Genomic DNA, 23,207 nt, shown 5'->3' on the forward strand with positions numbered 1-23,207 from the left:
ATAGTTAATGATTAGAATTGTTAAGTGACGACAAAACATTTTTTTTTTTTGTTAACTAAACTTGCCCAACCCACGAATTATTAAGAACATCTCGACTCCAATAGTATAGGAATACACTCTACGTTTCATATTAAGTGTAGTTTTAGCATTTCTACGCCGGATTTATTAACTTTATTCTCAAATATATTTTTCTATTAGTTAAAATATGAATAGATAATAATGTTTTTTTATATAGAAAATATGAAAAATTAAATATTTTTTTAATCTATGTGCACAAGTCTTAAACGACTATTTAATATGAAATATAGAGAGTAACTTACTATATATTTCACTCTAAAATAGAATAAATCTATTATATAATTGGACTTGCTCCAATGATTTACTCTATAATAGACTTACCCTAGAGTAATGTTATTCTTTTACTTTATATTTAGAGCAAAAAACAACATTACTCTATAATTCACTCTATTATAGAGTAACTATATTTTAGAATAAAATATAAAATAATATTTTTCGTGCCATGGTTTAATTAACGTAGGTTCTCCAAATTTAGCAAGTATAATCATACTTTTAGTAAACTTAACGTGTTTGATTACAATTACATATTCAACGTTCCTGATAGAGCCCTAAATGTTATATATATATGCCCCAAGACTAAAAGCCAAACAACATAGAACTGAATAACAACCGGTAACCTGAGAAAAGAAACCTTCCGACGCAAATAAATGGCAACGTCATCGTTCTGTCCACCTTGGCTGCGGCGGCACGTTGCTACTACTCTCAACCCCAGCTTCAGCGTCGCTTCATTTGAAATACATTGACGCTATCTGCGATCGCTCCCAATCCCATGACCAAGCTTTCTGCGTCCAGGCATTGACTACAAATCCCCTTACGCTAACCTATTATATTATATTAAGCGGCTCTTATATTAAAGGATAAAGTATAAGATCTATTATAAGAAACTACCACTACAAGAAAATGGTGATATTGCCACCAAGAACTACGAAGAAAGTGCCACCAAGAAAATGCTATACTTGGTTTAGTGCTATACAATTCTCTTACAAATGCAAACATAAAACACAAACCATAAAATCATAAAAAATTAAATTCTAAATAACAGATAAAGTATATCCCGCCCGTAGGGCGGGCCTACCCTAGTATCTAATAAAAATGTGTGGTTTTGGTTTGATAAAAATAAGAGTTATATGTTGAGTGTAAAACAAGAAACAAAGAAAGAAACAAAACAGAGTAAAATCTATGTTGTCTGATCCTTGACAACTTTGAGAGTTCAAAGTTCTATATGGTATCAGAGCTATGGAGACAACAATGCAGCAAGTTATTCCAATCTTCAATGGTGACTCATATGGTTTTTGGAAAATCAAAATGATAACTATCTTGAAGATACGAAAGTTGTGGGATATTATAGAAAATGGTGTTACGTTAGTTTCGTCTTCTGAAAGCACACCGCTGTCAACTCGAGAGAGATGATCGAGTGATGAAGGATATGATGGCGCTTCAGATTCTTCAAAGTGCAGTTTTGGATTCAATATTTCCGAGAATCGCTCCTGCATCAAACGCAAAAGAAGCTTGGAACGCTTTGGAAATGGAGTTCCTAGGAAGTTCACAAGTAAGGGTGATTAATCTTCTGAGCTTGAGAAGAGAATATGAGAATCTGAAAATGGAGGAAAGTGAAACCATAAATGATTTCACAACCAAGTTGATTAACATGAGTAATCAACTAAGAGTTCATGGTGAAGAAAAGACTGATTACCAATTGGTTCAAAAGGTTCTTATCTCTTTACCACAAAAGTTTGATAGCATTGTTGCTGTCCTTGAACAAACAAAGGATCTATCAACTCTCTCTATGACAGAAATGATAGGTACTTTGAAAGCGCATGAGAAGCGCTTAAGTCTCCGAGAAGAACGTATCAATGAGGATGCATTTTATGGAGAAAAGCTTGGTTTAAATATGGAAAACAAGCAAGACAAGAAACACCATGTGAAGACCAATAAGTGATGTGGCGTGTGAAAAAGAAACAATCACAATGAAGAAAATGCAAACGAACATTTTGTACAGAGACTGAACAGAATGGGAAGATCAAGTACTGTCCAGAAGAGTTACAAATAGCAGACATTTATGAAGCCCTTAACTACAACAAGGTCCAAGTTTCGACAAGAAGAGCTAGCCGTAATGATGAAGCAAAGATCAAGGAGGAGTGTTGGATGTGATCAAGTCTTCATCTTATCTTATTAGTTTAGAATAATTTTATATTATAAAGTTAAGTAATTAATTTATGTATAAAGTAAACTACTCTTATCACACACCGAAAAGATACAAATAGATTTATTAATTGTAAAACAGTTACACATATGTATGTATGTGTCTGTACATTGGGGTGTGTCAAGAGACATGTCCCTTGGTTAGTGTCTCATGTAAAACTATAAATACATTCTAAATATCTAATAAAGATGTGTGGTTTTCGTTTGATAAAAATAAGAGTTATACGTTGAATGTAAAACAAGAAACAGAGAAAGAAACAAAACAGAGTAAAATTTGTGTTGTCCAATACTTAACAACTTTGAGAGTTCAAAGTTCTACACTCTTTTCACCTTTTATTTTGTAACTTTTTTATTTGTACATGATGTTATTCAACTGTTTATGTCTGTGGTATGTAATTGATGAAAACTTTTAGTCAAAGGAAATCAAACTCAAGAATTGAATTTGGTATTTATACTGGATTTTTTTTGGTTATGTTAACAAGTTTATATATTGGAATTTTGAAACAATTCATAGTTTTGAATACTTCGTTTAGTTTTCAATAGTTTTTTGAAAGATATTTGAGTAATTTCAGACTTTTGGGATAATCTGATCCAGACCAATTTCAGAGAACCGAACTGAACCAAACTTGAAAAAAATGAGACTAATAAACATGATATCAAAAAACCAAAAAACCAATCCAAACTCCAATGTGACCCCGAGCACCTAAACCTAGCTAACCGAAACTGAATAAAACAATCTCCCCAAGTTTCAAAGTAAACAATGTTGTGAGCCATAAGTACATAAATAATGCTATCTAATTTGGATATTGGATAAGACATGATCCGAATCAAAATCTGAACTACTATCAATTTTTATATTGGATAAGACATGAAGATATGATAATTTCATATCAATTTTTAGCTCAATACTTCTGAATATATTTAGATAATCTAGATAATATTTGTCAGATTTGAATAATTTAGATACATTTGAATATTTTCAAATATTTTAGATAGTTTTTTTTGGAATTTTATGTGATATCAAATATTATATAAAATCTGATCAAATCCTAAACTATATAAAATAAAACCGAAACAAACGAAAATTAAAAAAAAAAAAAATAGTAGAACTTTTAACATAGAACTTAAAATTTGGAAAACCCTATCTGAATCATTAGAGCTCAGGTAACGTGTGTAAATAGTTGCAGGGAAGTGTAGGGTTTGTATTTTTTCCACAAATTTCGAAAGTATACCTCTTTTGGGACTAAGCAATTCTGCTGTACTTTTGATCAAATATTTAAAATACTTTTTATTTATAACTGAAACTATATGTTTCGATATTTCTTTTGGTAGTAACAGGCAAAAACTTAGTGAGAGGATGGAAGATATTGACATAGTTATCCTTGAGCTTACCATCTTCTGCATGTTCTTTATCATATGGTGTTGCTGTTGCTGTTGTAGAGGCTCCGTTGAGTTACCTCCCGTGTTAATCGACCGAACTCCAGAGACTCAACAAGACATTGAAACCGGACATATAAAGGGCTTACTGTTTAAAGATATCAAAGAAAAATACGAAGAAGAAGAAGGGTGTGATAAACGTTGTTGTCCAATTTGTTTGGAAGAGTACGAGGATGATCATGAGATTAGTCGTTTGGAGAAGTGTAGACATGTTTTTCATCGTGTTTGCATTAATTTTTGGCTTAAAATGAATCGAATATGTCCAAGTTGTCGTCGTTCTGTTTGATTTGTTGACAAAGTAAATACCAGAAATTAGGTTGTTGTAACTCATTGAAAAGTTTTTACTTGAAGGTTGAAAGCATTTTTTGTATATAATCTATAAATTATGTTACGTGTGCGACAAAATAACTCTAAATATTCTACATATCTATGAAATGGCCAAACTGTATAATTAATATAATTTTTTATATAATCTACAAATTATGTTACGTGTAGGATATTCACCTCTGTATATTTAAGAAGTAATGTTTGTTAAAGTGTTTTATTCACATTCCCTTAAACAAATTTATAATTCTCAAAATAACAATATTTTTTTGAGGACACCAAAACTAATTTCAGGCGTAATACACGCATCCTTCTATTTGATTATAGGAAAACGAACGAGTCTAAAGCTTTCACATATTATATGAGCAAAGAATTTGAAATCTTTCTAATTTTGATCGCTTAAATCGGACCATAAAAATGTGAGTTGCTTAAATTAGATATTTTTATTATGTATATATATGTAAGATTACTTCTTTTTATGTTGTAAAAAATAAAACACTTCATCTATTTTCTAAATTTTGAACTCACTATCAATCCATTTCTATTATCCACGATGATGAAATCCCTTCAACTCTTGTTCACCTTCTTAACTATATTCATCATTCTTTCACTAGGTTTGTATTCGCATTTTACTATATTCCATACAGTAATTTTATAATAAATTGATTATAATAGTTATATCTTTTTAATTTTGTCTTCAATGTATTGTAGACCCCATATATTAATTTTTTTACTATATAGAATATATTATTAAATTATCTTTTAATGTAAATTCATAAATACCTAGCAGACTGGAAAATATAGAAAACCGTGTCAAAATTTTTTGTGTTAAACTTAAAAGGATCAATCCTAAAATATTTTAATGTTTATTTCCTATTCTAGTCCATTTTTATTTTTGAAATGTATTGTATTTATACATGATGAAAAAAATACAGAGATAAAACAATTCTAGATATTTTCATTGTTTTATCGTCTATTTCTTTACATTTTTTCATGCACATACAAATATGTTTACCAGCATTTTTCATAATATTGATGAACTATAGTTCTTATGTAAATTTATTTTATTTTTTGAATCGCAAAAAAAAAATATGTATTATAGTTAATATGTTATACTTTCCATTATATATAACAGTTGTGCTTAAAACTGCAAAGTTTTTTTTTATTAATATGCACACAATTCCTCAAAATATTTCTTCAAAAACTAAAAAGAATTAGTATTTTGATTAAATCATATTTTTTGTCTTTTATTTACAAATAAAATATATGTGTATTGTTATTTATAATGCATAAAACAAAAGTTTATTAAGAAATTTTTGTTGATAAATAAGTATTATAATTCATAAATAAATAAATATTATTATCATTTTCTCCCTTATAAAATTTGTGATTTTGTATCTAACAGGAATGATGACAGATGCGAAGAAAGCAAAAATGTGTCCTCATAGACTCGCAATTAGCAGATTATGGCCTTGCACTGTGTTACGATGTCGAATTGATTGTAAAAAGAATTACCCACCTACTGGTACTGGTCTTTGTTCGGCTGAGGAAGGATTTTGCGACTGCCAGGGTCCTTGTTAGAGTTCTCGCTAAATGTTGTGAATATAATATACAACTCAAATTCTATATTACCTTTTGAAAAATAAATGTCTAAATAATTTTAGTGTCATTAAAATAAAGTATTATATCCTCTAGTCTATATTTGAGAACTGATTTGCCACATGTCTTCTCTACAATCGTTTTCACACAAAAAATTGTGACGTGTCTTTAAGATTGATGACATGTCATATGGTTAAATATGACATGGACAATTACATTTAATGATGATATATATTTTGGGAAATCTTTTTAGAATATAACAATAATTCATATATTACATTTAATATTGATTTATATTTTGGTAAACTTTGTAGAATATGGTAATAACTCATAAATCATCACTAAAATAAATATATTCAAATATGACATTTTGGATTTCGAAATATTATATAATTTTATTTTTATAATTATAAAATTTTTATTATCTAAAATTTTCTAAATTTCTGATTTTTAGAAAAAAAATTAAATCGTAATATCATTAGTTTCTTTTAGGTATCTAAAAATTATATAAATATTATTTAGTTTTAATTTTTGATAACTATACAATTTATATTGATAATAATTTTTTACAAGTTGATTTATATATTTAACCAAATGAAATAAATAATTTATATATATACATATATATTCTTAATTTAGAAAATTTAGAAACTTTAGACAATAAAAATTTTATAATTATATAATTTTGGTTTTCGGTTTTTCGGATAGAAATGTTAGGAATCCGACAAAATATTGAGGTCAATTGTGGTTCGATTCCGTTTTTAGGATTATTTTCAATAATTTGGATATGGTTAATAATTTTATAAAAAAATTAGTATGCTTATTTTAAATGTTACAAATTTTAATATTGTTAATTAATTGAATGAACTGGAGAAATATTTTTTCTTTTAACAATATAGGGGTGGACGTTTGGATACTATTCAGATTCATTGCGAAATATTTCTCAATCACTTCTTAGTCATCTCTATATTTGAGAAGTCATTTGCCACATGTCTTCTCTACAATCGTTTTCACACAAAAAATTGTGACGTGGCTATTAAGATTGATGACATGTCATATAGTTAAATATGACATGGACAATTACATTTAATGCTGATATATATTTTTGGAAATTTTTGTAAAATATGGCAATAACTCATATATTACATTTAATATTGATTTATATTTTTGTAAACTTTGTAGAATATGGTAATAACTCATAAATCATCACTAAAATAAATATATTCAAATATGACATTTAGAATTTCAAAATATTATATAAGTTTACTTTTATAATTATAAAATTTTTATTATCTAAAAGTTTCTAAATTTTCTAAATTAAAAAAAAATAAATCGTAATATCATTAGTTTCTTTTAGATATCTACAAATTATGTAAATATTATTTAGTTTTAATTTTTGATAACTATACAATTTTATATGATTTTTAGTAATTTAGTACAAGTTGATTTAATACATTTAACCAAATGAAATAAATAATTTTTTATCTAAGATTTTAACTTTATAAATATACATATATATTCTTAAATATAATTTAAAATAAAAAAAATATTTTCCCTTAATTTTATGCTTAATTAATGGTATTTATATTAATTATTGGTAAAAGTAATAAAATATATAATATTAATAAATTACATTTTAAAATATAAAATTTAACTTTCAAAAAATTCATCACTACATATGGTGCAGAAAAACACCTAAATTAATAATTGTGACATGGCTACTAAAATTGATGACATGTTTTAAAGATTAATATGACATGAAAAATTATATTTAATGTTAATTTATATTTTTGGTAAAATTTTTAAAATATGGTAATAACTCATATATTACATTTATTGTCGATTTATATTTTTGGACTTTTTTAAAACATGGTAATAACTCATAAATCATCATTAAAATAAATATATTCAATTATGGCATTTCAAATTTCGGATTATCATTTAAATTAAAAATATTTCAAAAATATATACATATTTTAGAAAATTATAAAAAAAAAATCATAAAATCAAATTAAATCGTAAAATCATTAGTTTCTTATATATATCTACAGATTTTATAAATATTTTTTAATTTTAATTTTTGACAATAAAGCAATTTTACATATTGATTTAATATATTTAATTAAAATAAATAGATAGGAAAATCTACCTAAGATTATAATTTTAAATATATACATGCACATTTTTAAATATAATTCAAAATAAAAAAAAATATTTTTATCTTAATTTTAATGTTCAGTTAAATCAAATTTGTATTAAAATATTTATAAGAAAAAGAAAATTTATAATATTAATAAAATAATTAAGACATTTTTCTATAAGATAATAATATTTCTAGAATATAAAGATTGATTATACATAAACATATATAAATTATCTATCAAATTTTAAAATATAGACTTATATATTTTATCAAAAACATATATAATTATACATAATATATTTATGAACCTAAGGTAAACTAAAAATAATGTAATTAGCAAAATTGTTTTATTTTAGTCTAATTATAACCAAAACATTATGATTAAAAAATGATATAGCCCAATATACCAAATGCAAGTAATGATATCAATCAAAATATGAACAACTAAATCAACCATTATTATGACGTATCTATTTTGCATATATTCATATACGTAAATAAATTTTCAATATTTTACAAGTTATGTTTATTAATGAATATCTGATTTACTTTTTTTAGTTTTCTAAAATAAGATATATCAAATTATACAAAATTTTATGAAATATATTTACAAATATAAGAGGATAAATTTAATTATCTACTAATACAATAATTTTAACCTAATGAGAAAAATCATCATTAATTTAACCGTCTATATACAATTCAAAATAAATAAAAAATAAAAAATTGAAATAATACAAAATATCATACTTAAAACATAAAGATATTTAATACAATTTTTTATACATACAAATAAAATATTACTTAAAACATATAAACAAACAAAGTAAAGTACTTATTTGTAAATATTTATTCCCGTGCATGAGCACGGGAGAATCACCTAGTTATTTGTATCAGATCTGTGAATTTATTTATTATAAATAATAATATGAATGTTAAATAAATGCAATTCCTAACCATAAGAATGTACTTTTTTGTTAAATAAATGATCTCCAGTGTCATCTTTACTTGGCTCATTCTCTTTTCGTAATTTTGGATTTTCCAAACTTGCATGATGTGCAAGTTAGAAGTTGGATATGTTGAAAAATATTTATACTTACAACAATCTATATTATTAAAGTAGGATTATGTCTAATTTTAACCCCTCAAAAAATTTTTATTTACACTTTATACCACTGATTTTTCAAAACAATCGATACATTCATTAAGGGTACTTAAGTAAATTAACTATCTAACTATTTAGTTATATTGTTTTCCATTTTGAATTAGTTTGGGCTCATTAAACTATGATATAAACCAACGTTTCCTAACCATATTTGTATATGTTAATATTTTTAACGGATCTTCCATCATGTTATCATAATTATATTTTTGGTCCAAATCAAACAACCAAAGTAACACCACTGTTTTGGATAATGAGGAATCAGATTGCACTTGACGCAGCAAGAGGCTTGGAATACATTCATGAGCATACTAAAACTCATTATGTTCATAGAGATATCAAAACAAAGCAATATTCTGCTCGATGAGATGTTCATGGCTAAGGAATGAATCCATTATTTGTTATGATCCTTATGCATGACAATTGAGCTGATCATCTTATATTTGTACCTGTCTTAGATATCAGATTTGGACTTGCAAAACTATGATAAAACTGGAGAGAATGAAATTTCTGTTACTAAAGTTGTTGGTACATATGGTTATCTTGCACCAGAGTAAGCATTTGAAAACCTGAAGCTACAAGAACAATTCAGTGATGTATTATCTGGACTTACCTGTCTTCTCATCTACAAATATCTAAGTGATGGCCGTGCCACCTCGAAAAGCGATGTTTACGTCTTTGGTGTTGGTCTTTTTGATATTATTTCCGGAAAAGAAGCTGTTATTAGAACAGAGGCAGTGGGAACTAAGAATCCATAAAGACTTCCATTGGCATCTATTGTAAGTTCTTGGAGTGTACACATTACACTTCTTTGATGCAACATTCACTGCAAGAAATATGTCCATTGTTAGCGCAGATTTTATGCTATGTTAGGGGTTTGATAGCGTTTTACCAAATGCTATGTATACGGCAGCAATCATAGATACCCCATCTACGATAGCATTTTGTAAACGCTAAAAAAAACAGAAATACGATAACAATATTTGAATGCTATTATTAACTTATATAACAATTCATATTTCGTGCTATGATGCGTACTTTTTTAATTAAAAATAATTAAAATTAAAATAACTAAAAATTATTGAAAATTGTTTAATAATTAAAAATAAAATAATTTAATTTATAAACTGAAATTGAAATTGTTTTATATAAATAAATTCCGGTCTACAAAAATAAACCAGAAATTAAAAAATAAAGTAACCAACCACAATTTCTCCAATTTGGTTTGCAAAAGCAAAAAAAACCTAAAGAAACACTAAACCTAAAATAAAAAGAAACTCAGCCGCCATAGCTTCATCTTTTTTTCCACCGTCAAAGTCTTCAACCACCGTACCGGTAGTCCTCCACCTCCTTCCGTCGCCGTTGGACATGGTCGTGTATTCATCATCATCTCCATGTGGACGTCGTCTTCCCCATGAAGCCTCATCTCCTCCAGCTTCTTCCAGATCTACTGGAACTCCGTCTCGTCTTTCTTGAAATCAGAAGATTTCATGGCTGCTCACGACCACGGACCAGTATCTCTGCTCGCAACCTACCAAAAAAAAAATTAGATTCAACAGAGACAGAGAGAGACAGGGATATATTGAGAGAGAGAGAGAGAGAGCCGACACAGAGAAACAGAGAGAGAGCGAGACAGAGACAGAGAGAAACTCGAGTGTACTCACCACTCAGTCTGGCACAGAGAAGGACTCATATCCATCTTAAACAAACTCGAAATCGAGTTTGCCATGCTCTGCAAAAGCGCAAAGGGGACACAGCCTCACGTGTACTGGTCGATTGAATCTCCGTTCCGTGCAAAAGCGACTAGATCTGTAAAAGAAGAGAGAAAGAATGGAAGAGTAGAAGATAGCTTTTTCACAGTGGAGAGAAAGAGAGTAGGAGAGGAAGAGACGTGAGAGAAGATGAAGAAATTAAAAAAAAATGAAAAAAAAATGTTTAGTGGTGTCCGTTGGATGATGTTTAATCAATGGTTGTGATCTAATAAGGGGTAATCCTTGCCCTTCTTTTTTGACCAATAAAAAAGAAGTTCAGGGATTAACACTTATTTTAGTGTTTTTTTATTACTATTTTGTTGTTTAGTTTTAATGCATAATCTATAAAAATAATTAATAAATTTTGCAATATAAATTTCAAGATTCTGAATAAGAGCTTAGAAACTGTTGAATAATTACAAGTTTAATGGTTAAATTAAAGTAATGATATAAACTTAACAAAATGATTAGTGAGTTTGGGATTTGCAATATAATGTTTTGGGTTTAGATTTAAGATTTGAGATTAGACTTTGAAATTGAATTTAAAATTTGAAGTTAAATAATAAAAAAATATTAGAGTTGTAGGATTTTTAGTTAGAGTTTAGGGTATATAATTGATTTGGGGTATGCTATATATTAGTCAATAGTTAGGGTTTGAGGTTTAGATATTTGAATTTAATTTTTTAAAATATTAGGTTTTTGGTTTTAATTTTTGTATTTTGGAAAGTTGAAAAATAATAGATTCGAAGACTAGATATAAGATTGTAGTTATTTAAATTTGAAGTTTATATTGAGAGTATGTATAGTTTATGTTTGAAGTTAGGATTTATGATATAGAGTTGATTAAAGATTAAAGATTAAAGATTTGTGTTTAATGATAATTTAAGATTATAAGATTAAAATTTGAGTTATTTAATTTTAAGTTTGAAGTTATAATATGAAAAATAGAGTTTTAAAGGTTGTTTTTAGAGTTTAGGGTCTAAAATCATATTTAGGTTTAGAGTACAAATACTTTTTAGCATTAGAAAAATGCTATTATATGTCTTTGATAGCATTAGTGAAGCCGCTTAAATAATTGCTTTGGCGCTTGATTTTAATTTTCCACTAAATATTGGCGGAATCAGTAATTTCATCTTCCCGCTCTCTTAATTTGCAGAATAGCATTAGTTAAGTGCTATTTTAGGTTTCATTCTATCATAGCGTTTATCTAATGCTATCATATAATATGAAAAAATTCTAAATCATCTATGATAACAATTCAGTAAAACGAGCTATAACAATGTGCTATCAATGGCAACTTTTTTTGTAGTGATTTATACCTAATGCATTATTTTTGTTGTTGTTGTAGATGTTAGCGGCTCTTAAGAACTCACCAAACTCTATGAACATGTTTAGTTTGAAGGAGATTGTCGATCCCAACATGATGGATTTGTACCTGCATGACTGTTTGTTCAAGGTGATACTAATAATTGAAATGCTTAGTAGTTTTAAAAAAACATAGTAACCATATGATTTTTTTTACATTAGGCATGCTTTTTGGTGTGCACAGATTGCAATGTTGGCAAAGCAATGTGTGGATGATGATCCTATTCTAAGACCAAACATGAAGCAAGTGGTTATATCGCTTTCACAGATACTCTTGTGTTCCATTAGATGGGAAGCAACCCTTGCTTGAAAAAGCCAAGTCTTTAGTGGTCTTGTCCAACGAAGATAAAAATAACGATGAAACCTTGAGAGTTAAGACCATTTAGTATTCACCATTAACTTGTCTAGAGGAATGATCATCAATCACATTCAAGCTTAGTAGTTAGTTACAGAGACAAATCTATTTCATCTTGGCTTACATGTCTCAATATTATTATTATTCTTTTGGAGAATAAGTGAAGAGATGTATGCGTTTATATGCTTGATATGTTGCAATCTAATAAACAAAACACCACTTTCATTGCTCACAATAGATTGATGATGATCCTTACCTGTGTTAGATCTTAGATGCAGAAGATAAAACCATGGCTGCAATCTAAAGGACTTGCCTGGTGTTGGCCCATGCATTATTATCAGCCATGCTGATGTTTATGACGTTTTGAGCAAATTCTTTAGATTCTTCTTTACACAATGTCAATTGATCCAATCATCTTATCCAGCATGGGTTCGTTCATTTTCGTTAAGTCTCAATATGAATATAGTATCAGTAGCTAGTATAAAACTATTCTTTTCAGTTCAACCAAAAGATGAGTACCTATTATGAAACAGAGTGAATATATCATAATATCACAGCCATAATACCTAGTTGGGTAAGTGTATTAAATATCTTTTGCTATATAAATTTAGTATATCATTATATCACAAGTTCACAACCATAATACCTGGGTAAGTATTAAACATCTCTTGCTATTACGGAGTTAATATGATAAAGAAAAAGTCAAATAATATCTTGTTGTTGGAAAGGTCAAACACATAATTAAATTCTCATTTAAATAAAAAAGCACCATCCGATCATATATATATATAAAGCGAGACGGTGTCTATCTAGATATTTGGGGTAGTTGACGACATAAGCGGATAACGGGTACGCTTCTCCCTTAAAAAAGGAGTTTAACCTTTCCGATTCAATCCCAGCCTCGACCACTCTTCGTGAACTAGGGTTTCTTCCCCATGGATTCTACTACTTCTCTCGTCGTCAAGGTTTACAATCATCTTCTTTTTTTTTCTATTTGTAACGGTAGCTGCCACCGGTGATCATGCGGCGATCGTGTCGATTTTGTTTCGGAATTTGATTTCGCCATGGATCGAACCGTGTACCTGTCGTGAATGAAATTTAACCGGAGTTCTATATCTCTGTAGCTGCTAGAAGCATACACACTTAAGGATGTTTTAAATTTAGATTTTATCGTATCCTCAATCATAAGTTAGGGTTGCTAACTACTAGTATCAAGAGGTTTCTTAATCTTGATTGCTAAACTTGTGTTATTGGTCAATGTCTTAAGGAAAACATGTTAGAGAAACATATTGACGTGTTTTTTTTGTTTGTGGTCTTAAGTGTTTTTAAGTTATGGTTAAGGATATCACATCTGTTATTTAAGGGTAAATTAAATTTGTTTGTTTGTGATTATTGTTGCAGGTGAGCTATGGAGGTGTTCTTAGGCGCTTCAGGGTGCCTGTCAAAGCTAATGGAGAGCTTGATCTTGATATGGCTGTTCTTAAGTGAAAAATCGCTGCTCTGTTTAACCTCCCTGTTGATGCTGATTTCTCTCTGACTTACTCTGATGAAGATGGCGATGTGGTGGCCCTGGTCGATGACAATGACTTGTCTGATGTCACGAATCAGCGCCTCAAGTTCTTGAAGATTCATGTGCAGTCCAAAACTAGCTCTATTACTCCAGAGAGTAATGGGAGTTCGACCATGCCTAATAGCCTTAACCCGGTTTCCAAAATCCAGGAGGGTATCAATGATGTTCTCACGGTTGTACCTAACCCCACGCGTGAAACCGTATCCAAGGTGTATATTGACCTTGCATCTAAAGCGGTATCTTCTAGCCCTGTTGTTGGTGAGCTCTTTGATTGCATCTCCAAGCTAGGGAAACTCTCTGGTCCTCAGGAAGGTGGTCTTCTCTCACCTGTTGTTATTCCCCGTTGTTCCCTGAGCTGGGAGGTTCCTTCCTTTGGTGAAAAGAAGGATATCTCTAAGAAGACCCAACCCGGGAAAAAACCTGCTGACCTTAATGAACCAACCGGCTTTGCTGTTTCAAAGACTTCTGGTCCTGTACCAATCTCCTCTGGACTGGGTGCTAGTTTCAACGAGTGCCCCTTCAGTGGTAGTAAAGTGAATGAATCAAGTCCAAATCCTGGGAACTTTAAAAAACATGCCCGGCGTGTCTGTCACTCGAAAAAGAGCAGCAGTGGTGATTACTGGACCTCACTGGGTATCTTCCATAAGGGCATCCGCTGTGATGGATGTGGAGTTCTTCCAATAACCGGGCCTAGGTTTAAGTCTAAAGTGTAAGGAGACCTTTTACTTAGCAAGTGTAGAAACTATAGATAGGCATCTTAGAAATCCATTTTTACTTATTTGTTACTTTGGTGAAACATTTTGCAGCAAAGAAGACTATGATCTTTGCACCATCTGCTTCTCGGTGATGGGTAACGAAGGGGATTACACAAGGATGGATAAGCCAGACTCAGTTCAACATTCACATCCCTTTAGAGGACAACTTACCCCAGTATTGCTCTTTCTTCTATATTTAAGATTCCTTTTTTTCTTTCTGTGCCGTCTCTTTCTGTAGTGTAGCTATATGGAAATCTTACCTTTCTTTTTTTCTCCCATATAGATATCGAACCCGTGGGTGGGCCATGTGCCGCAACCACAACATGGAGGTTTACACTTCAGGTGCACTCGGCCTAAACTCGACAGTCGCTTTGTGCTTGATGTGAATGTACTTGATGGAACAGTTTTTGCTCCTTCTGCTCAATTCACCAAGGTTTGGAAAATGAGGAACAATGGCTCGCTGGTGTGGCCGCATGGCACACGAATAGTCTGGATCGGTGGGGACAAACTCAGCAGCTCGTTGTCAGTTGATTTACAGGTTAGAAACTATCTTCTTTAAGTTCCCCACTTGCAGATCAACTGTTGCTGTTTGAATTACTCGCAGTTTGGCTTGAGTTGGCTTTTTCTCTGCACAAACTGGCAATATTTTTTTTACTAGTTGTTTATTAGTCTCAACATCATTGCAGATTCCAGTGGAGGGTGCGCCTATCGACAGTGAGCTTGACGTGAAAGTTGATTTTGTTGCACCAGACTTACCTGGTCGATACATTTCTTATTGGAGGATGGCTTCCTCTAGTGGAGCTAAGTTTGGGCAACGTGTTTGGGTGTTGATACATGTACTTACTTGAAACTTTACTGGTCTTTCCATTGAGTATCATTTTTCTTTATCAAAATGTTTTTGATACTTTTTTTATTGTTGTTGGTCGCGTTGTTAGGTTGATGCATCCTTGAAGGGTTCTGCTGTGAATGAGTTTCAAGGACTGAACTTGAATGTCTCCCCTGATGAAGAATCTACAGGGACCAATGTGAATCATGAGCCAGCTCAAGCTGGCAGCTCCAGTGTTAACCCTGGGGCAGTGGAAGGTGCTGATCTAGAAGGAGAAGCAGCTGGTTCCCAGATCCCAGAAAAAGATGACCTGCCGGTTGGGGAAGAAGTTGAGCCTGCTACTACTACTCTCACACCATCTTCATCTCCGTCATCATTCAACATGATCGAGTTCCCGAACATGCCTGCTGTTGAGGCTTTGGGTGGTGGTGGTTCGTCGTCATCTACAAAGGACATCCCTGTTGATCTTCAAGAGGATATTGAGGAGAACGACATGGAGATGGCCATGCTCAAGGAGCTGGAGGAAATGGGATTCAAAGAGATGGTTTTGAACAAGGAGGTCTTAAGGGAAAACGAGTACAACTTGGAGCAGTCTGTTGACGCTCTTTGTGGAGTTAGCGAGTGGGATCCTATCCTAGAGGAGCTTCAGGAAATGGTGAGCGTGTGCACTTTTATAATTTAATATTTGAAAATGGTGGTGTTGATAATTTTGATTTTTTCAGGGCTTCTGTGATGATGTGACGAACAAGAAGCTGCTGAAGAAGAATAATGGAAGCATTAAAGGCGTAGTGATGGACCTCCTCACTGGTGAGAAGGAGGCTTAATGTGTGGCTTTTGATTCTGGGAACTTCTTATCTATCAGGGGTTAAACTATGTTTTAGAAATAATAATATATCCTGGTTAATGCTTTGTTTGATGAATGATGGATTCTGTTTTCCGAAATAAATGTTAAGATATTATCTCTTTCTTCTTTTTTTTTTTAATTAACTTCGAAGAGTGATTACTAGCCAAGACTCGCTAATAACAATACATCACTAACCTCTCAAGTCTTGGGTCTAAACTAATTTGTAAGTCAAGGTACTGAAGGCGGTTATGTGCTATATAGTAAAAGCATTAGTTCAGACAACAAAAAAATCATCAAAGGGGTTCAGACACAACAAAAAATCATCAAAGAGTGTAAGAATCTCGTCTAAACAAAATGCAAAGCGATAGGAAGAGAGAGAGAGGAAACTGGCAGAAGAGATAATCTCAATCCTTTTAAAACCCACGCCTCGGACGCTCCTCAGCTACGTTCACTCTGATTGCTCTACCCTCCATGTTCTGCAAATGTAGACAAAAGATAAATTAAGAGATCAACAATCACAACAAAATCTGCATTACCATCAACGACCACGTATGAGGAAGGTACCTGTCCATCAAGAGCAGCGATAGCGTCGTTGAGTTCAGTCTCGTTAGACATTGTGACAAAACCGAACCCACGTGAACGACCCGTCTCACGGTCATAAACCACACGAGCTTCCACGACTTTACCATGCTCACTGAATACTTGCTCTAGACGACCGTTGTCCACATCCCACGGCAGGTTTCCCACATAGACTCTGAACGCAGGTTCATACACCCTAGGTTGGCGTTCTGGACGTGATCCTCTCGGTGCTGCCTTGTTTACTGTCAGAAGCCGTCCGTTCAGATCCTGACAAAACACAGATGCTCAGTAAATCTTCCCACAAACACAGATTGTTTCTTAAAAAATGTCTCAGACAGAACATGTTCATGGAAATGCAACAAATGATAGGCAGTAAACTTACATAACGGTTGAACTTCTCAACAGCAGTCTCAGCTTCTTCCACGGTACTCATCGTCACAAATCCAAACCCACGACTCTGGTCTGTCTCCCTATTGTAGATAACCTTCATCCACAAGAATCCAAACAACACTTTAGGATAATAAACAAACGTTATGACGAGAACAACATACAATGTCAATAGATACAATTCAATCCACAATCACTTAAAAAGCCAATAACTTTATTTATATCAACCACTTAAGCAACACAACACAAGAAGGAAGCAGCAAAAGTCAATACTCACCTCAGCGATTTCAACAGTACCGGCTTGCTCAAAGAGCATAGCCAAGGCTTGACTGTCAACATCGTAAGCCAAGTTTCCGACGAAGAGTTTCGCTTCTTCCGGCGGCTCCGGGAAGTCGCCTCCTTCGCCGCCCACATCTCCCTCCGAGAACGTTGCCTCAGGCTCGTTCTCCTCGACGGCGACGGAAGCGCTCACGTCCCCACCTTCTTCCCCGTCCCAATCCGAAGTCTGAGCGACGAAGGAGACGAAAGGCGACTTCTTTAGGTTGGTTTTGGCTTTGAGAGATAGGGAGACGCGGGAGAAAGCGAGCGGGAGGTTGGTGAGGAGGGAGCAGCGAGGGTGGATAGTGGAGAGTGAAGGGTGGGGGAAGATGGTGGAAAAGGAAGAGGAAGAGTCCGCCATGGCTAAAGGCTTGAAGCTTGAGGTTACTATTGATGAAGCCATAGCAGAGGAAGTGTGGGAGAGAGAGATAGGGATAAGGAGGGGGACGCAGAGAAAAATGTTCGATACCGAAGTGAAATATCATTTTAAAGAAAAAAGGATTAAATATTTTGGAGAAAAAGATCTGATTGGGCTCAATATTGGGCCATACGATTCCAATGGGCTTGGTTTAGATAGTTTGGTTTTTTGAGTTTTTACATTCTGAAATAGAACATGACCACCAAAAGTCTAAAAGTGTTTGGAACAAAACCAGTCCAGTCCTTGAGACAGTATGTATGGTCTTCATACGATATAATCATATTCTTTTAAACGCTGAATTAATTCAAATTTAAAACAACCATAATCCGATTTATAAACCGTTTTTGAGTTTCAAATCTACCAGGTCTGGAATCATGGTAAAGAAGACATCAGTGTCAAAAAAATATTAACTTTGATGTTATATATGACAACAGAAAACAAGGGAAGACTATCTTTGTAAATTGTAAGTTTGTTTATATTCTTCATTACTGACTACATCACATCGTCACTAGTAACCACAAGATCTTTTTTCTTTCTTTTCTTTCTTTTCTTTCCTTAATGAATTAATATGTTGCACATGTGACATGTCATGGCTACGAAAAAGGTGTAATTCATTATATTGGTTAGTTATATGGAGAAAATGAATACATTGGTTAGTTATTTTAGTTGTTACAGAATTTAAAATATATCCACAATCAGTGAACAGTAGTCAAAACACGAATATAAGACCACTCCATCAAAAGTAGGGCTGCTGAGCCCCATGATTGCTTCAGTTTTCTTCCTTTTGAATTATTTTGTATTTAACCATAGTCTATGCATCGACCAGAGTGTAGAAAAGTCGTGGCTTTTGTCAGAAATTGATTGGTTTGAACAACTTTGACCCAAGAAGCTACCCATGTTAGAGAACATTCCAAACTTTCTGAGTTCTGAATGTGCATTGTAACTACAATTTCCATAAGGGCTGCTTGTGTTGTATCCATCATTGTAATAGACATTAATTTATGAGAAAATAAAAAAAACAGAATACACAAATTATATTATATTAATATGAAGATCAACACATCTGCACTTGTTACTACACTTTCAACCTAATAAAAGATACCTTAAAACAGAAAATCCTTAGATGGGTCCTAAAAGAGCAGTGAAGCCAGAGGTTGTTTTCTCCTCAACTTTACCCCAAAAAGAAGAAAAATCAATAGAGTAATTAAAGGTGGGTAATGAAAGTTATATAACTTAACCCCTTAATTGGTGGCTTTAATTGCCTTTTCTATATAATTTCTTTTTAATTTGCTAAAAATAAACTTAAGCAAGCCTCCACAATCAGCAACGGGAACCCTTGCGGCAATTCAATGCACCAGAACCAACCGTCAACGGTCCAACTAGAGAAGACGGTCTAGCCCCAAGACTCGAAGCCTTGGCGTAGCCAGAGGAGGATGAACCACCGGAAGGCGTAAAAAACGCACCATTTAATAATAAATCACCAGAGGATCTCCAGTTCCAACTCTTCCACTCACTCTCTGGGGCGTCCTCATGCTTAGTCACTTCTTTGCTAAATCTGATATCCGGGGCCAAAAATCTGTTCCCTTGACTATTGATTGTAGGGTCAGCACTTCCACCAATAGCATACATCTCCCAATGTGTATAGTCATTGTTCACCACATGGAAGTACCCATGTCTACACCTACACACATCAAACAAATGGTCCCAAATTTTAATCACATCAAAATTACATTAATTTACTAACAAAAATCTAACATTATTATATAAATTTTTTACCTTGGCATTCTTTGAACAAGACCTTCACCAAAGTGGTTAAAAGCAATGGTGATTTGCATGTTCTTGTCACGAGTGTAAGAGTCACTATGGCCAAGCAACATGACCTTGTCATGATGCGTCATGTAATTGTTAGACAGAGTAATAGCCGTGGAGCCCATAATGGCATCAATAAGCCCGTCTTCGCAGTTAGATAACGAACAATGGTCAACCCAAACATGACTCCCTCCAAAGATCGAGACACCGTCACCGTCCGATATCGTTCTCCATCCATAATGCCGTGGTGAGCTCCGCACCATAGCGTTCCCACCTGGCTTACAGTCATGGATATGGATCCCATGGATGATGATGTTTGTCACGTACTGGATCGTAATGCATGGCCCACCAGAGATGTGTACTGACGCTCCACGACCGTCTATGGTCTTGAAAGAGTTCATGATCAGCTCTTCTTTCAGCTGAATGGTCATGTCTCGTTGGAAAATGATCCATAGTGGCTCGTCTTGGACCACGGCGTGTCTTAACGTTCCGGGTTTGGGTGTCACTGGGTCGTCGTTTCCTGAGTCTGTCACCACGTAGATACGACCGTCTCGGCCTCCTATAGCGTTCTTGCCGAACCCGATGGCACAGTCTGCGAGACGTTGACGGTTGGTCTCCCAGTGTGGGTCGCATCGCCAACAGTCGTCGATAGGGTTACCAGTGGTGCATGAGAGGTAACCTAACTTCCTTCTTCCAGCAACCGACGCATTAATGCTCCTGCAAGAGTTTACAACCAAGAATATTATTATTACATGAGAAGTCGTTGTTGGTTCAAGTAAAATGTGTAAGAAGAATATAAAAGACAGAAGATTCGTACTTGTGAACTTCATCGACAACAGCTTCAGGGTCTGGTACTGGTGAAGATAAGATGAACGGAGCATAGAGAAGAAAGGAGACTATGGAGATAAAGAGCTTCTTCGTCTGCATTTTTCTTTCTTTTTCCTTCTCTTGGCTTCAAGTAAGAGAAGAGGGAAACGCAGATGGAGGAAAGAAGGTTTGAGTGGGAATGGAGAGAAGATGAAACTTTGAGAGTTTATATAATAAACGATGTAGAGGAGCTCCACACTATTTGTTATTGGACTTTTCGGTTTAGGTCCCACTCTTTTATATCTCCTTTAGTAAAGAATTATATAATAATAAATCTTTATGATGAACCAATAGAATGCTTCACCGTTACATTTGTTGACATTAAACAAAAGCCTCTAATCAAATTTCAGGTAAAAAAAGGTTATACTTTTCAAATAGTTCCACTTAGTCTGTTTAGCCGAATAAAAACAACAGGAAGTTGGTTTTGAGGTAATGATTAAGGATCCAAACTTAGTTCTTGTTGATAGCATATATTCATTTTAGAGAACGTCAAACCAACAACAACAAAAGGTTCTATAATTTTTTTTTATCAATTCATAGCAGTTTCACTCGAAAATAATTTAACAAAAAACTGGAGATGTTATGTAAATCACAACCTATTATATGCAAATAAAAACATGTAATAGAAATTGCTTACAGATTACTAGTTTCTTTTCGTTCGTCATGCTTTACTTTTGCATTTCTTCAGACTTTACATCTTATGTTTCAGGATATATAGTTGCATATATTGCAACAAAGTATAAACTAAAATACATTAGAAAGTGTCCGTATCAGAACCGTTAGCCTTTATTATTCTGAGAGCTGACTCTCCAACCATATACTATAAGCACATGTTAGGGGAGATTTCAACGAAAATCAAAGATAAACCGACAGAACAGAACATGTCAAAGTAATCGAGTACCCAAACATAAATGGTAAACATAAAAATAGAACGAGATGATGAAAAAGAAAAAGAAAATTGAAAAATTTGCTAATCAAACTGTAAGCCATGTAGTTTTAGGGTTATGTAATTGTTATATTATAGTTTTCATTTCTCTCTAATTTAAGCTCATTATCTTCAAAAAAAAAAAAAATTAAGCTCATGTGCTCAATTGGAGTTTTTAGTCTTCCTATTTCATTATTGACTAGTTATTGCTCAAATCTTCAAATATAGAGGTTAGATTCAGCCATTTTCTTCATGATTGTTGTTGGTGAAAATGACGTGAAAACAGTAATATTTTTGTTTGGTTTCACCATATTACTTTTCCACTTCTTAATGCACCAATCACGGCAGGGGATTTAAAACCGAATCTATGCTCTTAAAGTCATTAGTTAATATTCGTAATGATAGGTTTTCGTGAAAAGCATTAGAGATGTAAAGAGGAAGTAAAAGTGGGACATGTAATGTCTCGTGATTTGCAGGTTTTACGGGACTCCATTTGTAATTGTAGGTTGTTTTGACAGTTTAAGCATGATCGTCTTTGGACAAACTTAATCAAATGATACGTTTTTTTTTAAACTAAAAACGTGAATGAGTATTATAAAAATAAAAAGTACAATAATTTTACCAAAAAAAAAAAAAGTAAAATCATAATAATGTCAAATTTCGGATCAAAACAACATGCATAGTTATTCAAAAGCAGAGTTCTATAAGTGATACATAACTGATTTTGCCATTTTGGTAAAGAATCGGTTTAGGTGTCTCCCAAACGTTCACCTAAGCATTAATCATCTATAAACACTTAATCACCGCTTAACAAAGCTTTTTAACATGGTTCAAAACACAAATTAATCAAATATAAAAGTGAGTTACAATATAAGTATATAACAAAAAGGAACTGATGAGGAGTGGGAATCAATCAAGGATAGGCTCAAGATATCTTCACCTTCACTCCACCAAGTAAATCTGACAACGACACTGAAGATTTGAGTAACCACAGCACATGCATCCCAAAGACTTATTATAGTCTCTAAAGGGAAAGCAGACAACTCTTACATGCATGCAAGCGACATATCATTCTTTTTTTTCTTTTTGTTTATTTTTTTATTTTTGTTTGTCCGTAAAGTTCGCCGATAATTTGCACATAAGCATATTCATAATTTTATGGCATCCACTCACAGATATAGTACGTTGTACATATCATGTTATCCTATATCTAGTTTATTGTGGACCCAAATGTTCACTTGTGTTCAAAGGAATCTTGAGCATGCATCCATGTGGTTGTTTTTTGCACTTTTATAGGCTCTTGTAATTCTAATAGTAACGTGTGTTTTCTCTTAATTGAATGTAATAGTTGGATAGTTTCTGGGTCACTGGACACTTGCTGCCTTGATTGTACTTCGTTTGCAGAGAAAAAAAGAAAAAGATCAACTCTGTTCTGAGTTTGTGTTCCTAATCTCTTGAGTATAGCCTCCTCAAAGAACTAAATCTACGCTTCT

At 32.7% G+C, this 23,207-nt stretch overlaps 3 protein-coding genes and 1 long non-coding RNA gene across 4 annotated transcripts; 1 reads left to right on the forward strand and 3 right to left on the reverse strand.

Moving 5' to 3' along the window:
• Positions 1–10,073: 10,073 nt before the first annotated feature.
• Positions 10,074–11,080, reverse strand: LOC130501304 (uncharacterized). Its single transcript, XR_008939616.1, has 2 exons — positions 10,610–11,080; positions 10,074–10,476 (listed from the first exon to the last, which is right to left on the reverse strand). It is a non-coding gene; the product is annotated as an uncharacterized LOC130501304 (long non-coding RNA).
• Positions 11,081–13,218: 2,138 nt separating this feature from the next.
• Positions 13,219–16,540, forward strand: LOC108822337 (protein NBR1 homolog). The gene is made up of 7 exons (XM_018595383.2): positions 13,219–13,381; positions 13,818–14,695; positions 14,793–14,916; positions 15,025–15,279; positions 15,428–15,577; positions 15,677–16,222; positions 16,290–16,540. Exons 2-7 carry the CDS (start codon positions 14,100–14,102, stop codon positions 16,389–16,391), a joined length of 1,773 nt encoding a protein of 590 aa, XP_018450885.1. The 5' UTR covers positions 13,219–13,381; positions 13,818–14,099; the 3' UTR covers positions 16,392–16,540.
• A 105-nt stretch (positions 16,541–16,645) lies between these two features.
• LOC130494493 (31 kDa ribonucleoprotein, chloroplastic-like) lies at positions 16,646–18,179 on the reverse strand. The gene is made up of 4 exons (XM_056996194.1): positions 17,655–18,179; positions 17,373–17,474; positions 16,976–17,257; positions 16,646–16,887 (listed from the first exon to the last, which is right to left on the reverse strand). The coding sequence occupies exons 1-4, from the start codon at positions 18,096–18,098 to the stop codon at positions 16,825–16,827; spliced, it is 891 nt and encodes a 296-aa protein (XP_056852174.1). The 5' UTR covers positions 18,099–18,179; the 3' UTR covers positions 16,646–16,824.
• A 958-nt stretch (positions 18,180–19,137) lies between these two features.
• LOC108822904 (probable pectate lyase 18) lies at positions 19,138–20,946 on the reverse strand. Its single transcript, XM_018596103.2, has 3 exons — positions 20,740–20,946; positions 19,890–20,639; positions 19,138–19,794 (listed from the first exon to the last, which is right to left on the reverse strand). The coding sequence occupies exons 1-3, from the start codon at positions 20,847–20,849 to the stop codon at positions 19,434–19,436; spliced, it is 1,221 nt and encodes a 406-aa protein (XP_018451605.1). The 5' UTR covers positions 20,850–20,946; the 3' UTR covers positions 19,138–19,433.
• Between the last annotated feature and the right edge of the window lie 2,261 nt (positions 20,947–23,207).

Source organism: Raphanus sativus, unplaced genomic scaffold (assembly GCF_000801105.2).
Source record: "Raphanus sativus cultivar WK10039 unplaced genomic scaffold, ASM80110v3 Scaffold0157, whole genome shotgun sequence".
In the NCBI taxonomy this organism is placed as follows: domain Eukaryota; kingdom Viridiplantae; phylum Streptophyta; class Magnoliopsida; order Brassicales; family Brassicaceae; genus Raphanus; species Raphanus sativus.